Raw genomic sequence first — 17500 nt, forward strand, 5'->3', positions numbered from 1 at the left:
TACAATTGTAGATTGCAATGGAGGCTAATGCGGGGGAATCTTCTCAAATCCCAATACTTTCGAACATGTTTCCCCCAATAGACTTCATTGCAAGCTGGTTCCAGTAATACCGAGAATATGAATATGATCTATTTTTCCAAAAAGCAAAGTATTTTCTTGTGAAAGCGCACTTAAGTTCCTAGATTCATGAAAAGGCCTTTTTAAGCGAAAAAGCTGGAAATGCAATAAAAAATGTCACAGCTCTCATCTGATCTTATCAATCGTTCTCTTCATTTTTCATTTACTTGCCTACGGGTAGCCACTGCCTTCATAAAATGATACAAAAGTGACAACTCGTTTTCGACCTTTGTGTTCACTTTTCAAAGATCGTTGACTGTTTATATTCCCTGGACTAACGGCTATTGTTAAATATGAAAACTGTCAGTTTGATGGATATCACGAGAAATAAACATTTTTTTCAAATTGATGAAGAAAAAAAATGTCTGGACACGGGACAACCTGGATGTGTTTGATGTCAAACATAGAGAGACATTAGGAAAATAACACAAACAGCGGTTATTTTCCTAATGAAGCTACGATGGCCTAAGAACAAGAGTTTATACGATAGAGAGACCTATCTAGAAAGGCCCCTAACTTTGCATATTGCATTTTGCATTTTTAGATGCACGCGGATTTTTCCCCAGCTTCAACATCAATCGTGTCTCGGAACTCAGACAATTAACGTCACAAAGTGTTCCCCAAATTCTGCTCTTCAAGTAAGGATAAACACTGCATTTACCCCAACCTAAATATAACGCTAATCAGGGGCACCCAAGAGAACCTTTCATTAAATTATCTGTTCGGAAGGTCTTTGATAACCGAGGATTTTCTTTAGGAAATTTTCACATTGAACTTTCGTGATAGGAAAAATTAATGCTTGTTGCTTTTTGATTGATAAAAATGTCATTGGGTTAGTTATGATATTCGGAAAGGATAAAATACCTAAGATTTTCGGGAAGTGGGCAAATTCGAAAAGCTTCAAGTTCCCCTAGAATAACCGAACAAATAAAAATTTTATAGCGCAGCGTAAAATGAAACAACAGAGCTTTTAAAGTACTACAGAAAGCTTAGAACAGAGATTTAAAGCATTTGAGAGAAAACCGTCCCTGGGTACCCCTGATCTTTACCCTCACGTTATTGTTGAAAACAGATAGCAAAGGGTTAGACTTAAAAGTGATGCTTTGTGACTGGCCATGCACCCAATTAAGTGCATTTCAGGACATAGGTGCGCATGCTCGAGTACGAGACCTCAAACCTGAAGGAAGGTGGCCCATGGTATGAAGAATGGGGGACACAAAATTTAGGCATAAGTCAAAACATAATACAATCTGTGTTCTTGGATTGCTAACAGAGCTCAAACGACTATCTAAAATTAAAATGTCACGACATTGTGAAAAAGAAAAATATTGGTGACTGGAATTGAGATGGCATCCTCAGTTTGCTTGGGTGAGTGGCAGAGCCCAAAAAACAAAGTATATTCTGCCTGTCCGCTTTTAAAAAAAGTAAATTTAGAATATCACGAGTGATCTAATTGAACAGAATTGGCAATGCAAGCAATGAGAAAATTAAAGCATCCAGAATATACGAATATCTGTTATAAGTTTTCTTTTCTTTAATCTTTCCTGGCTTTTGTATACTGAAAGCCGATCAAGTCGTGGCTCTTACATTGTACTTGAAAAAAACAAACATTCTCAGCTATGCTTAAAGGTGTTTTTTTTACGAATATTGTTTTAATTTTTGTTGATTTAAAAAGAACTAAATGCATCCAGCAAAGATTATAAGTAGGGATTCTTCAATAAGCGTTTGATTACCACAATCGATAATGCGCTTAATCTGGTGGCATTAGAGAGAATTAACACAGACAAAGTATCAACTGTGAGACACGGCGTCAAACGTTCCACTTTTCTGAATCGAAAAGATAACAAATAAGGTGATCTTGTAACCGGCGTTTGAAAAACAATGATTATTGTTTTACAGAGCAATGAAATTTTGTGTGCTCGCTGTAGGCTGGCCATTTATCGCCATCATTCGCTCTCTTTTTCTATTATATCTCCCTCGGCCCTAATCAGGGTTTTCAACTGTTTTGTAAAGTAGCGGACATACTTCTGAAAGCACCGGACGTGAATGTTTTCTTGGAGCCATAAGGCGCCTTGCGAGCACCGAAGGCGCAAGCACCTAGGGTGGTCTGGGGGCATGCTCCCCCAGGAAATTTTTAAAATAGAATACTCAGAAACGCCATTTCCAGCGTTTCTGGAACCAAGGAAACAGTTTCCTAGGCAAGGCTGGCGCTCACTAAAATTCTCTTTAAAAAGTAAATTACTGAATGAAAATGGTCAGTTGTTAGGGGGAGGGGGAGGGAGAATGGCAACAACATAATTTTCATTGGCTTATCATTGCGAATTTATTTGATTTTCAAAAAAGATGTTTGGTAACTTGGGTTGCAGTCCATAGTACCGGACGTGGAATGGCAAACGACCGGACGAAACGTTCGGCCTCCGGCCTCAAATGAAAACCCTGCCCTAATTCACATCATGACACGCGTGAGTACTTGAGGAAGTCGGACTTCCTCATCCAGTGAAATACAATATCTTCATCTGTCACTTTGTCAAATTGAGTTACGCTGGCTTATTATTACCCGACGAACAAGAAACAATTATATTAAGGACCATCATGTCTTTGATTCAGTTCGTGAATCTAGATTTTATGTGAAATTAAGAAGCACAAAGTATTAGCTATTGGTTATAGAAGCAATTTAAAAGTGTGAGCATAAATTCAGTTCGCGTGTCTCGATAAACCGCGTGATCAGACGTCACTTCAATTGCCTTGTTATGCGTTCAGACAACAACTTTTTTTCAAACTTTAAAGGTCGACGCATTTTATTGGCCGATACGAAGCTGTAATTGTCATTAAATACTTGGGCTATTGAGGTCGGTCGTCTCATTGGGCCGCATGTGCCTCTGCTATTTTTCCTCTCACTGTTGAAGGACCGTAGCACGCTGAAGGTCTTTGTAAAATGGCCAGATCTCCTCCCTCCAGCGCCTTCCTAACAATCTACCTTACCGCGATTGTCTTTCCTCAAGCAGCCGACTTAAGCTTGTCCACTAAAACCACTCAAGATTTGACGATGCCTGGCAGCAACTCCTCCGAATTAACTACTTCTTCACACAATGAAAAATCAGATGCTTTGAAAAGTGAAACGAACCAAGACTGTCCAAACTGCAACGACGATACCAAAGTAAACAAAAAATTGTTAGCTACCGAGCTACGAATCCAGATGATCAAGGAAAAAATACTGGCAAAGCTGCAATTGGACAGGGAACCGGTCCTCGCGCAAAATTTAACTGAGTTAAAAATTTCAACTCTGCTCTCAAATTTGAACCTTTCTGAAGACAAAAATGAACCCATACATAATGGAGAGGAGTACTATGCAAAGACTACCCAAATTATCGTTTTCAGTGAAGAAGGTAAGAGGAAGTCTTTAGTGGACGGCAAAATCTCTTTGTCGGAATTTCCTCCACAGTCACCTTACATCAATGTCAGTATTATTTTTGCAGTTTTCTGAATTGTGGGCGTTGGTCAAGAGGGTCAGGCATGCAAATACCTGACTAAGGGTCCGGCAATTCAATGAAATTGTGCTTTGCAGTTCGATACTCTAAGAATTTGCTTATTAAGTGTTAAATGAAGTGCATTTTGGGGATCAAAAAAGGAAGCCTGACACGTGTAAGTAGACTTACTAAAGTGAGCGAGATGCGTCGGACCAGTATACCTTCATTCATGTCTAAGAAGTGAGTCCGTCAGGTCGATTGATTTGATTGACGTGTGCCAAACCACAGTCGTAAATGAGAGAAGAATCCTGACCTCTGAGACAAGTGAACTCTTGTTTTCTTTCTCAGGACTGTTTCACTTAAATCCAGTGGTGTTCAAAGTGTGACTTTAAATATGAATGCAAGTTATACACAGAATCGATAAAATAGAAGAGAAAAGGGTAAAAAATAGTAAAACTAACACCATGCCCTAATGATCACAAAAATTATCAAACTGTGGAAACAACGGAGAAAAAAGATACCTTGGATATACAACATTAAATAACTAATATTTACACGCATAACCTAAATCCTAGGAGTTAACCACATTTCAGAGAGTTGATAATTCAAATGGGCTTTTGAGAACACTGTCACGCTCTAAAGCTTGTCGTCACGCACTGATGTTCTTTATGTTTTATCGCCTGTTGAAACTATAACTTTGTTTGTTTGGTGGTCGGAAAAATTTGAATATCAAGAGAAATGTAACGTCCACGGTTCATTGTAAGCAGTGACAATCGCTATAAGTGCAAAGGGGTTTACATTGAATGCACTGGATGTAAATGTCGACAAGGTATTTCTGGTATCAGTTCCTGTTTTGGCTTCGATTATAAAGTCACGCTTACCGTCCGTCACTCAAGATAGCCTTTGCTAACGGTTTTCAATTATCTTTGCTACTTTCCGCAAATGAAAGCGTAAATTTTTTAGGGTGGAATATCGGAGAGCCGTGATTATTATGATCTGTTCATAAACCTATAAATTAGGCATTTTTCGATATAAGAGAGGTTCGGAGGACAAAGACAAAGGAAAGTGGATGCTATGCAAATATTTTTCACGTTTCTATTGTTTTTGTCCTCACTGCCTCACTATGAAGCTGAATGTTGATATTTCGAAAATGGCCTATTGCAGGAAAGACTTTTTTTCGACTTTAAATATGTCCGGTTTGTTTTCCAGATCCTCTTCCACTCTCTCAAATGAAAGGAAATCTCTCTAAGAGATTGACAGTTCATTTTAAACTGGATAAACATTCCTTGCCCAGTTCTGTTTCCTCAGCTTCAATGTGGATACACACAAGCATGAAGATAGAGCTTGAAGGAAGATTTCTTCATGTAGCGGCAATCGACCAGAAAACAGTGAAAGAAACTGGGGAAGTGCAGGACATCAACATAGCGAAGTTTAAAGTGAAGGAAGAAAATTTCAATAGATCCGACTGGTTAGTTGTGGACATTAAGGACATCGTTCAACATTGGTTCAACAAGACCTCCCCAACGCATTTCAGTACAACACAAAAACCCATTCATGGTTTAGGAATATTGTGCCCAGATTGTGAAAGAGACACCAGCCAACTGATAAGCTCCCGTGGACAGCTTCGCCCATATATAGTAATCGACTTAGATAAGCCCAAAGCACCGAACAGAAGGAAACGACAACCTATAGATTGCAACGCCAGACATCCCCCAACGGAATGTTGCCGTCGCAAATTGTACGTAAATTTCGCACTTATCGGATGGCACTGGGTAATCCATCCCAAAGGTTTCAGTTCCAATTATTGTGATGGCAGATGTGGAAGGGTGAGTGCGCCACTGAAAAGGCCCAATGTTGGGCAAAATACAACCTTTCCTCTGAGAAAAACGGTGCCGATGTGCTGCAGTCCCTCAAAATTGTCAGGATTCTCCATACTGTTTTATGATGACAGAAATCCTAAACGCATTGTTAAGGCGGATTTGAATGACATGACTGTAGATGCGTGTGACTGTTTTTAGATTCACGCCGGGAGACGAGAACTTTGTCTGCATGGCTAAAAAGGATGAACTGCCGTTATACATTGAAAGAGTTTTTTCAATTAAGTGTCAAAAGAAACGGAACAATAGACCTTAGTCGCCTCTTTTTTAAACCGATTTGACCATCATGGTACATAATAGAGTATTTTCTTTTAATTTAAGCTTGCTTGCGCTCTTCTGAAGGAACAAAAGAAATCAAATTGTCTCACCCCTTTTTGTTTTTCATAACTGAATAAGATTCAATGCTTTGATTAATTATCCTTGGCGTATTGATTGGCTTAAGAATCTCCCGTCACATTTATCTCTCTCAAACTCGTTTTCCCGCGCTTTCCTTTTGCATGCGTCATGATTGGCCCATTTGATCACCATGTCTCATGCGTGTGATCACCTTGGTTTCGGTTTAAGAGCGCTTGCTTGAAAATCACTTTAATGTGCTGAATAAGCTGATTGAATTGAAGCCTAAATAAAGTGGTATGATGTTCGATAATCTCCAATCCTGTCGGTTAGGATTTGTCTTACATCACCAGTAGACATGGTTTCTACGATTTTTTAAAATCCTGAATTAGTACTATGGCGGTTTTGAACGAGTCTCAAAAAAGGAAACATTTAAGGTCCCTTAACAGTATTACCGTTAAAATAATTGTCTGTGAGTCCAGTAGTAGGTTTGTGGAAGAGTTTTTTAATTTTACAGTTTCGAACGGTTGATCGACAAATCATCTGCATGTGCTTAGGTACCACGCCTTTTATAGTGCGTCTTTGTGTTTAAATACATTAAAAAAAGTACTCCACTTTATAATGAAAACAACAGACGTAATAGCAATTTTGGACCCATTGTTAATTTTTTAGTTGTAAAACTGCGACGAACTCCTCTAGGTGAAGATGAAGTCAATAAAGTTATTTGATGGCATGTTGTTTGATCATTTTTTACGCGGCTTACGGATAAACGAAGACGGCCGGCACCAAGCCTGAAAAATCATAACCGAGGCTAAATGAGGTTTCAATTAGGAAGGAACACACTCGCCGAAAAGGGCCGAATTAGTAGAAGCACAATTAAAGAATAAACTGGATTAAATTCGACTGACGACATCCTTATAACTTGGGTTGAACTCCATTCTGGTAAACTCAGCCTAAATACTTTGAGCGTCTATAACCTTAAAAAATGTTGTCTCCGTGGCACAAGCTCATCGCATTCCGATCAATCCTGCAAGAGATTAGCACTGAATATGAAAAGCGCATTCCATAGTCCACTATGCGTCCATTATCTTTCTGCAATTTTGCTTTACAAGTGTGAAACCCTGTTAAAACAACGTTTGCCATCCAATAATTTGTCAGTGTACCAAGACTATTGTAGTATGCCGTTGACTATCAAATCGAAATTGGAGAAGTAGCTTATTTCGACATATTCTTTCAACTTTCGAGGCCACTTTTTGCCTTGCAAGACGCCTCCTGGGAACAAATTCTCATGTTAGTGAGACTAGCTTAATTCCCAAACAACTTTGTTGTGGGCAAAGTGATTAGGAAACACAGTACTTTTGACACCTTAGACATCAAGAACTTGACAATCCCAGTAATAATCGTGCGGTGTACTGTTAGAGCGAGATACAAAAAGTAGCACACCACAGGTTTACCTTCCACATCAACGTTCACAGTAATCACACGCTTTAAATTTGCTTGATACTGAATACATGCCTTCCCTCTGTGGTCAACTGGTTACATAGAATAGCAATCAAATCCTGGAGGGTTAGTTTGGGGGTCCTAACTTTGATAACATTAAGACAGCAACATGCATGGACCCCGTGAAAAACGGCAGACAATGATTGTTGTCAACCTGGTTTCCAGGTTCTCTCTTCCTCGACAAAATCGCCTTGGTTGCGTCCGTAATCAAACCCACAGAGACGGTTGGTACTTTCTAGGGTAGGGAGAAATTAAAGTCTTGGTCGAAAATTCGAATTCCTGCGGGTGTTTTCGTGGTATTGACAGGGAGCTTAGGCAGAAGACATTTTGGAACCACAGAGGGCAACAGGAAGTAAGCTGCTTTTTTTTAACTTGCCTCGGTTCTACCGGTTCTATTTAGATTGCTACTTGTATTTTCTTAATATTGGAGACTATCTGAGGGAGTCTACTTTCTTAGCATGCGAAATGGTCACTTCCGGCTTCCGTCGGTGGTTCAAAACTTCAATCTCGTTCCCAGGGCAAAAAGCCCTCTCTTGCTTAAGCTCCATAATGCAACTTGTTTCGGGCCGGAATACACCTCGCTGGGCCTTATTTGCGCGGCGACCATATTGGCCATAGACAATTCTTGGTTTGCATCCAAGTGATGAGACGGCCATGTTGGTGAACATCAATAGAAAATGGCTCCACAGGTATTGCATAATAATAATGTCAAATTCCCAAAAAGACATTTTACTGCATTGTTCTGTACATCAACATGGCCGCTGTGACGTCAGATGCAAACCATCAATAGATTTGGTACCCCGAGCCTCGAGTTGAAATGTTTGGGAACGAGGTTCGGTAGGGCAAAACAAAAGTTTTGGATCCCTCGGGATTCAACATGGCCGTTATGTCTAAGGTTTTGAGGTTCCTTACATCTTGAACGATGATCAGATGCACAGACGAGGCAGAAAACTCCTTTTGATGCCTTGAGCTTTGTCTTAGTTATAATTTATTACGCTGTCACCAAACCCGGCCTAATGCTGAAATGGAAGCCTTCCCGATTTTGGAGGCACCTGACCAAGTTAATTTCTCGAATATTGAGAGCGAATTTAAAAGCAGGAAACGACGTCATTGTTAGGTTCAGTTAAGAAAAAATGACAAAAAAACTTGTTTTTTTGGCCCACCATTCAGTTGTAAACAAAACAAAAGATAAAATGACATATATAAACACAAGGCTTAAAAATAAGATAAAACGTAAAAAAGCTCATTTGTCATCATCTGGGTAAACGCCGTCCGAAGTTGAGCATCGTTTTGTACTTAAGTTATTCCCGAAGGAAACAACTGCGCGACAAAGCAATCAATTTGTTTGTTGAAAATTGGACTCTTTTGTTTGATAATTAGCCTTTTTTGCGTGCCATTGTTTAAAAATGCGTGTCTCGAGTCTGATTGGTAGAGAGCACATTAACGGATTAGTTGACTGGGTCCATAGAAGGTGATTGAGATATTGTTTTACAGAAACTAAATCGCTTCTGATAAGCTGTATTTTCACGAGAAACGGGCGAACACTTGGCCATTTCTCAGACTTGAGAACCTTCCCTTACCTACAGACTGGAATGCTGTCTCGTACACCTGTTTAACGAAAGGTTCCCGCGTTGTAATTTGTCGTTTCCTGATCGCTCACCGAGCGTTAGCTCACATATCTTCCATTTTATCCGGCCCAAAATCCTGTTTCAGCGATGGAAACGATGATGCAAACCTTCGATGCGAAGAACATCTTTGCAATCTTCCTGTGAGAATGGCACTGGGTAATGAGAATATGGCAAAGCAGCGGGCTAAATACGATGTCATTCTCTTGGCTGATTCTTACATGTGGTTGGGCATACTGCAGCAAGAGGTACAAAGGTTGTCTTAGAAGTATCATAGTGTGAAGATTTTTAGCCTTCAGGATTAGCAAGCTTTTGGGATTGATATTAGCTCCCGAATAAAGTTTTTCGATGTTGAGACTTTTCATTTTCCATTTGACAAAACTGACCGACCAGGCCGGCATTAAGAAGGACTTACTCTACAACGCTTTCAAATTTAGAATTTACACACTTTAAGGTTGATATGTTACTAGTAAAATCTCTTCTGAAGTTGAATCCATTCTTACCAAGATAAAATTAGTGATCCCACTTTTACCTAGGTTGAATACGCACTCAGATGAATTGAATAAACTTTTTAGGGTCACCTTAGGATTAGTTTTGGTTATTATTATTATTATTATTATTATTATTATTATTATTATTATTATTATTATTCTTAAGAAGATATGTTGAGATGCGTAAGAAACAACTTGAGGGAAGGAATAGTTGTTTCCAGTCCTTTTTGGGGGCTTGATAGCTGCTTGAAACTTGGTAGAGTGCATATTCAACTTAGGTAAAATGAAGATCACCAATAGGCCTTTTGCAACTAACGATCACATGGCACAAAATCCGCCATGCTGGAGGGCATACTCATTATTGTTCCCCCACTGGGACATTAAAACAAAGGCAAGTCAAGCCTGACTGGTTCAGGTCTCTTTGTTTTAATGTCCCAGTGGGGGAATAATAATGAGCTTGCCCTCCAGCATGGCGGATTTTGTACCATGTGATCGTTTGTTGCAAAAGGCCTATTTAACCTGTTGTAGGTAAAAACGGTTTCAACCTGAGACCGGATTTGACCGACAACAACATATACTCTTCCCATTTTTCGAAAGTCCCGAAAAGCCATTTGTGAAACTGCCAACCGCTTGTTTTGGAAAGCCGATCTTTTAACATGTTTTTAAGGTAATAAAAAGAAAAATGAATGTGAAGTTTGACGACTTAAATCCTCTCCGTTCTTGAGATACAAAGGGAATTGTGACAACCGAAAATAGCCCGTAAAGTTTCGGGACTTTCCAGAAACGGGCCCCTGGCCGGCCAGGTCTGACAAAAGGAAAGCGTTTGGTGTTGCTGTGCCTGGCCCCCGAAAAATCCAGGATATCTCCCTTCGTCTTGACGATTATCAAGGAAAGGATGTATTGTTTTCATGCACTTGAACCTTCTGCTTGGTTTCTTTATCCGAAAAATGGAAACTGATTATGATCGTCATTGAAAAAGTGACTTTCCTGGACATACTAAAAATGTTCCCAGAAGACCCCACAGACTGAAACCGGAAGTCAGGATTGATTAAGATTAGTCCAGAATCTTCATGATCTTTTGGTCGCAAGTGGTTCTTTTTCATGGACATTTAGGAGGTCATTTCACACACATACACAAAATACCACTCCTATTATGCATCGGATTAATCGTTTACGTTACACGATGCAAAGGAAAGAAAAAAAAGCCCACGAGAAAATAAAAACGGTTCCAGTAATAGCACATGAAAACTTTAACCACTCTCCGGAAATGTTTAATACAAATCATGTTTACGCCCTTGCCTTCCTTATCAAAAAAGAGTGGTCGCAAGCATGAATATGTCCTATCTGGAAAAAAAAACCTTTCTAGAGTATTCCTATATGGTGTACATTCGGAAAAAAAAAATGTTCAAGCTAATAAGGTCCCAAACAGTGTAGAGAAGATGAAAGTGATGCAAAATTGAAATTGCATTCATCACAGGAACTCGGCCTATTGCTTGCAACCAAAAGTTTCGGGGAAAGACTTCGAGTTCAAGGTTTTGGTATTAAGCACGCATGATGTGGCTATACGTATCCTTAACTTGCTTATATCTCAAAAATGAACTCGGTGAACCCCATTTTTTCATTGTAGAATAGTAATTAGCAATCTGAGATACAACTATTGGCAAAGTTTTAAGAAAATTCATGGGAGCCAATAGGCCATTTCCAAGTTCATGTCTGCCTCCTTCTAAAAGCGAGTCTGAGTGCGAAGTTTTTGTTGTGAAAATTAGTTTTCATTCATATGTAAAGTAGAACTAACTACCATCACAAAAACTTCGCACTTAGACTCGCTTTGAAGAGGAGGCAGACATGAACTCGGAAATGGCCTATTCAGAGCAAAAATTTAAGGTAGCTCTGAATTGGCTCAGAAAAGTAGTGAAACTGGTGCCGGCCACCTTAATAAATTGTCTCGTAAAGATACCTGAAAATTAATGTGGCTTCTCATCGAAGCCGCCTCAAATGTTTCGGGTGTCTGTAACGGACAATTGCTTAATTGTCTAGATAAGTGCGAGGATCCCTCTATTTCGTCTATATCTCGTAACTCAAATGTACATTTATTTCGATAGAGGGAGTTTCAATCGAGTGTCGTAAAACCAAAACCAAAGTAATTACTTTGGCCAATCAAAAAGGACGGAGACAATCCAGTAAACCAATCAAAACTCGAAGTAATTACAAGTAGCCCACACAAAGCGCGGGCTAAATGTGCACGCGCGAGCCACGATTGGTTTTAGTTTCTCTTCCGATTGGTTGAAAAAGTGGCACGACAACTTTGAACCAATCAATGAGTGAAGTAATGCAAAACCAAAGTAATTGGCTAATTACTTTCGACACTAAATTGAAAACCGCTCTATGTACTACAGAGAAGCACTTTATATTTCATAACACTTTTATCGAAGTTTCGTATTTCATTACTATCTTGTTTTCCAGTGAGATCACCTGAAAATGGGACGTCTTTCTTAAAACAATATCATAGAAGATCCTCAACATAAATAATGCAGTAAGTTTAGAAACCCATATTCGCGAAGTTAGACCGCTCTGTAACAAAAAGAGAATATTCGACTACAAGAGTTTCCTTGAAATTATTTGCATTTTACCTCAAAATAAACGATGTACAACTAAAAATGATTTATGGTGGCACGTGCGCAAACGTGTTGCAAACTTTCCACAACTTAACTTAACTTGAAATACATCCGGTTATCGAAGATTGAGGCACGCGCGAGATTTGATTCCATCACGTTCCCAAGTCCTTCTTGCCACACACACCCTTATTGTTATCGCGGCTGAGGCGGATAAGACTCTGCCCCGCTTGGCAATCTAAGAACCTGTATTTTTATCACGATTACACGCTATACTTCCGTCTTTTCCGCATCTTTTAACTTTTCCTTGCAGAGAGTTTTACAACGGATAAACCTTTAAGGCAGAGCTCTTCTGTTTTAGCATTTTACTTGAAAATACGTTAAATAGCTTTCTAGCTACTAGCCACTTTGGACCTTATCTGACCCTGGCGCTTTCCATTGGGGCTTGTTGGAGCCAAAGGGGCTAGAAAATATTTTTTCTCGTTTATTTACCTGAACCCTGAACTTTATAGTTACCTCAAAGACATCTAAAGGGATTAGAGTCGGTTTTCGTGCAATATTCACTTCACTTGTTGACGGGGACACTCTGACCTGACCTAACGCTCTTTACCTTGGATCTTTTCCGCGCTAAATATTTCACTGCGGAAAAGTACTTTGTTCAGACAGTAATACACTCAGTTAAGCACAAGTGTCCAATAAAATTTTGGTGATTTGTCACAGAGCGATAGGAAGAATGAGGCGTTTCTGCGTGGTCACGTTTCTCAGTTATTAGCATACGTTAAGTCCGTGTTGACTGTGGAGTAGCAATAAACAGCTGGCGCATGCCCAAAGTAATAATCAAAGAGTACCGAGATAATTAACACAGAAATTGTTATGTGTAGAATATATATTTATGTATAGCGGTAACATAATCTTGCGTTATTTTCAAAGCAAAAACATGCATGCAAACACATCTCTAGAACAGTGATCGTTTTAGCCTGGAAATCTCAGGAATTCTCGTTTTAACCTACTCCAGAATAAACGGGAAATTTGCATTAAACTCGCCTCATAACTTAAACGACATGGAGAGCGAGAAAAACTAAATTATTGTACATTTCTAGTATAATCGTTTCTATTGTATCCCTGGATGTCTAAGAGGTTTCAATCGTCACCGAGTTTCTCACTCTAATCATCTATTTATAGGTGTGGTATGCATGTTGTGGGGAAAAACATGAGTCGCGCACACAATGAGTGCTTTTATTGTATTGTATTTCCCCCACATGTACAAATTCACTCTGGGTATTCTTATTCCGGAATAGGGTCAATCGAACGCGCCCTTAATCAAAGTTACATCTAAGGTCTATCTCCGAATCTCAGGTTAAGCGTTGAACCTGAGATTTTCCATAGTAATTAACAAGGCTTAGCTAATCTTATCCAGGCTCAAGGGTAAAGGAGGGGAAAGATACCTCGAAGCGCCAGCGACCCGTTTCGTCCAAGTTTTTATACAGTTTTGTTCCCGATTTTGGAGGCACCTGACCAAGTTAATTTCTCGAATATTGAGAGCGAATGTAAAAGCAGGAAACGACGTCATTGTTAGGTTCAGTTAAGAAAAAATGACAAAAAAACTTGTTTTTTTGGCCCACCATTCAGTTGTAAACAAAACAAAAGATAAAATGACATATATAAACACAAGGCTTAAAAATAAGATAAAACGTAAAAAAGCTCTAAAAATGGAGCATTTGCGACTCATTTGTCATCATCTGGGTAAACGCCGTCCGAAGTTGAGCATCGTTTTGTACTTAAGTTATTCCCGAAGGAAACAACTGCGCGACAAAGCAATCAATTTGTTTGTTGAAAATTGGACTCTTTTGTTTGATAATTAGCCTTTTTTGCGTGCCATTGTTTAAAAATGCGTGTCTCGAGTCTGATTGGTAGAGAGCACATTAACGGATTAGTTGACTGGGTCCATAGAAGGTGATTGAGATATTGTTTTACAGAAACTAAATCGCTTCTGATAAGCTGTATTTTCACGAGAAACGGGCGAACACTTGGCCATTTCTCAGACTTGAGAACCTTCCCTTACCTACAGACTGGAATGCTGTCTCGTACACCTGTTTAACGAAAGGTTCCCGCGTTGTAATTTGTCGTTTCCTGATCGCTCACCGAGCGTTGGCTCACATATCTTCCATTTTATCCGGCCCAAAATCCTGTCTCAGCGATGGAAACGATGATGCAAACCTTCGATGCGAAGAACATCTTTGCAATCTTCCTGTGAGAATGGCACTGGGTAATGAGAATATGGCAAAGCAGCGGGCTAAATACGATGTCATTCTCTTGGCTGATTCTTACATGTGGTTGGGCATACTGCAGCAAGAGGTACAAAGGTTGTCTTAGAAGTATCATAGTGTGAAGATTTTTAGCCTTCAGGATTAGCAAGCTTTTGGGATTGATATTAGCTCCCGAATAAAGTTTTTCGATGTTGAGACTTTTCATTTTCCATTTGACAAAACTGACCGACCAGGCCGGCATTAAGAAGGACTTACTCTACAACGCTTTCAAATTTAGAATTTACACACTTTAAGGTTGATATGTTGCTAGTAAAATCTCTTCTGAAGTTGAATCCATTCTTACCAAGATAAAATTAGTGATCCCACTTTTACCTAGGTTGAATACGCACTCAGATGAATTGAATAAACTTTTTAGGGTCACCTTAGGATTAGTTTTGGTTATTATTATTATTATTATTATTATTATTATTATTATTATTCTTAAGAAGATATGTTGAGATGCGTAAGAAACAACTTGAGGGAAGGAATAGTTGTTTCCAGTCCTTTTTGGGGGCTTGATAGCTGCTTGAAACTTGGTAGAGTGCATATTCAACTTAGGTAAAATGAAGATCACCAATAGGCCTTTTGCAACTAAGGATCACATGGTACAAAATCCGCCATGCTGGAGGGCAAGCTCATTATTATTCCCCCACTGGGACATTAAAACAAAGGCAAGTCAAGCTTGACTGGTTCAGGTCTCTTTGTTTTAATGTCACAGTGGGGGAATAATAATGAGCTTGCCCTCCAGCATGGCGGATTTTGTACCATGTGATCCTTAGTTGCAAAAGGCCTATTTAACCTGTTGTAGGTAAGAACGGATTCAACCTGACACCGGATTTGACCGACAACAACATATACTCTTCCCATTCTTCGAAAGTCCCGAAAACTTTTCGGGCCTGAAAAGCCATTTGTGAGACTGCCAACCGCTTGTTTTGGAAAGCCGATCTTTTAACATGTTTTTAAGGTAATAAAAAGAAAAATGAATGTGAAGTTTGACGACTTAAATCCTCTCCGTTCTTGAGATACAAAGGGAATTGTGACAACCGAAAATAGCCCGTAAAGTTTCGGGACTTTCCAGAAACGGGCCCCTGGCCGGCCAGGTCTGACAAAAGGAAAGCGTTTGGTGTTGCTGTGCCTGGCCCCCGAAAAATCCAGGATATCTCCCTTCGTCTTGACGATTATCAAGGAAAGGGTGTATTGCTTTCATGCACTTGAACCTTCTGCTTGGTTTCTTTATCCGAAAAATGGAAACTGATTATGATCGTCATTGAAAAAGTGACTTTCCTGGACATACTAAAAATGTTCCCAGAAGACCCCACAGACTGAAACCGGAAGTCAGGATTGATTAAGATTAGTCCAGAATCTTCATGATTTTTTGGTCGCAAGTGGTTCTTTTTCATGGACATTTAGGAGGTCAATTCACACACATGCACAAAATACCACTCCTATTATGCATCGGATTAATCGTTTACGTTACACGATGCAAAGGAAAAAAAACAAACGTGGCACGAGAAAATAAAAACGGTTCCAGTCATAGCACATGAAAACTTTAACCACTCTCCGGCAATGTTTAATACAAATCATGTTTACGCCCTTGCCTTCCTTATCGAAAAAGAGTGCTCGTAAGCATGAATATGTCCCTATCTGGAAAAAAAAAACCTTTCTAGAGTATTCCTATATGGTGTACGTTCGGAAAAAAAAAAATGTTCAAGCTAATAAGGTCCCAAACAGTGTAGAGAAGATGAAAGTGATGCAAAATTGAAATTGCATTCATCACAGGAACTCGGCCTATTCAGGCTTGCAACCAAAAGTTTCGGGCGAAGACTTCGAGTTCAAGGTTTTGGTATTAAGCACGCATGATGTGGCTATACGCATCCTTAACTTGCTTATATCTCAAAAATGAACTCGGTGACCCCCATTTTTTCATTGTAGAATAGTAATTAGCAATCTGAGATACAACTATTGGCAAAGTTTTAAAAAAATTCATAGGAGCCAATAGGCCATTTCCAAGTTCATGTCTGCCTCCTTCTAAAAGCGAGTCTGAGTGCAAAGTTTTTGTTGTGAAAATTAGTTTTCATTCATATGTAAAGTAGAACTAACTACCATCACAAAAACTTCGCACTTAGACTCGCTTTGAAGAGGAGGCAGACATGAACTCGGAAATGGCCTATTCAGAGCAAAAATTTAAGGTAGCTCTGAATTGGCTCAGAAAAGTAGTGAAACTGGTGCCGGCCACCTTAAGAAATTGTCTCGTAAAGATACCTGAAAATTAATGTGGCTTCTCATCGAAGCCGCCTCAAATGTTTCGGGTGTCTGTAACGGACAATTGCTTAATTGTCTTGATAAGTGTGAGGATCCCTCTATTTCGTCTATATCTCGTATAACTCAAATATACATTTATTTCGATAGAGGGAGTTTCAATCGAGTGTCGTAAAACCAAAACCAAAGTAATTACTTTGGCCAATCAAAAAGGACGGAGACAATCCAGTAAACCAATCAAAACTCGAAGTAATTACAAGTAGCCCACACAAAGCGCGGGCTAAATGTGCACGCGCGAGCCACGATTGGTTTTGGTTTCTCTTCCGATTGGTTGAAAAAGTGGCGCGAGAACTTTGAACCAAACAATGAGTGAAGTAATGCAAAACCAAAGTAATTGGCTAATTACTTTCGACACTAAATTGAAAACCGCTCTATGTACTACAGAGAAGCACTTTATATTTCATAACACTTTTATCGAAGTTTTGTATTTCATCACTATCTTGTTTTCCAGTGAGATCACCTGAAAATGGGACGCCTTTCTTAAAACAATATCATAGAAGATCCTCAACATAAATAATGCAGCAAGTTTAGAAACCCATACTCGCGAAGTTAGACCGCTCTGTAACAAAAAGAGAATACTCGACTACAAGAGTTTTCTTGAAATTCTTTGCATTTTACCTCAAAATAAACGATGTACAACTAAAAATGATTTATGGTGGCACGTGCGCAAACGTGTTGCAAACTTTCCACAACTTAACTTAACTTGAAATACATCCGGTTATCGAAGATTGAGGCACGCGCGAGATTTGATTCCATCACGTTCCCAAGTCCTTTTTGCCACACACACCCTTATTGTTATCGCGGCTGAGGCGGATAAGACTCTGCCCCGCTTGGCAATCTAAGAACCTGTATT

General features: G+C 39.4%; 1 protein-coding gene and 1 long non-coding RNA gene across 2 annotated transcripts in view; one reads left to right on the forward strand and one right to left on the reverse strand.

The window, feature by feature from the left end:
• The first annotated feature begins 2949 nt into the window (after positions 1 to 2949).
• LOC138024024 (growth/differentiation factor 8-like) lies at positions 2950 to 6527 on the forward strand. The gene is made up of 2 exons (XM_068871114.1): positions 2950 to 3503; positions 4794 to 6527. Exons 1-2 carry the CDS (start codon positions 3053 to 3055, stop codon positions 5600 to 5602), a joined length of 1260 nt encoding a protein of 419 aa, XP_068727215.1. The 5' UTR covers positions 2950 to 3052; the 3' UTR covers positions 5603 to 6527.
• A 1440-nt stretch (positions 6528 to 7967) lies between these two features.
• Positions 7968 to 17500, reverse strand: part of LOC138023517 (uncharacterized) — a 38096-nt gene continuing 28563 nt past the window's right edge. Inside the window, exons 3-4 of the long non-coding RNA XR_011126704.1 lie at positions 14085 to 14365; positions 7968 to 9155 (exon numbers count right to left, since the gene is read on the reverse strand). This is a non-coding gene — a long non-coding RNA (uncharacterized lncRNA). The remainder of the gene's footprint in view (positions 9156 to 14084; positions 14366 to 17500) is intronic.

Source organism: Montipora capricornis, chromosome 11 (assembly GCF_036669925.1).
Source record: "Montipora capricornis isolate CH-2021 chromosome 11, ASM3666992v2, whole genome shotgun sequence".
NCBI lineage: Eukaryota > Metazoa > Cnidaria > Anthozoa > Scleractinia > Acroporidae > Montipora > Montipora capricornis.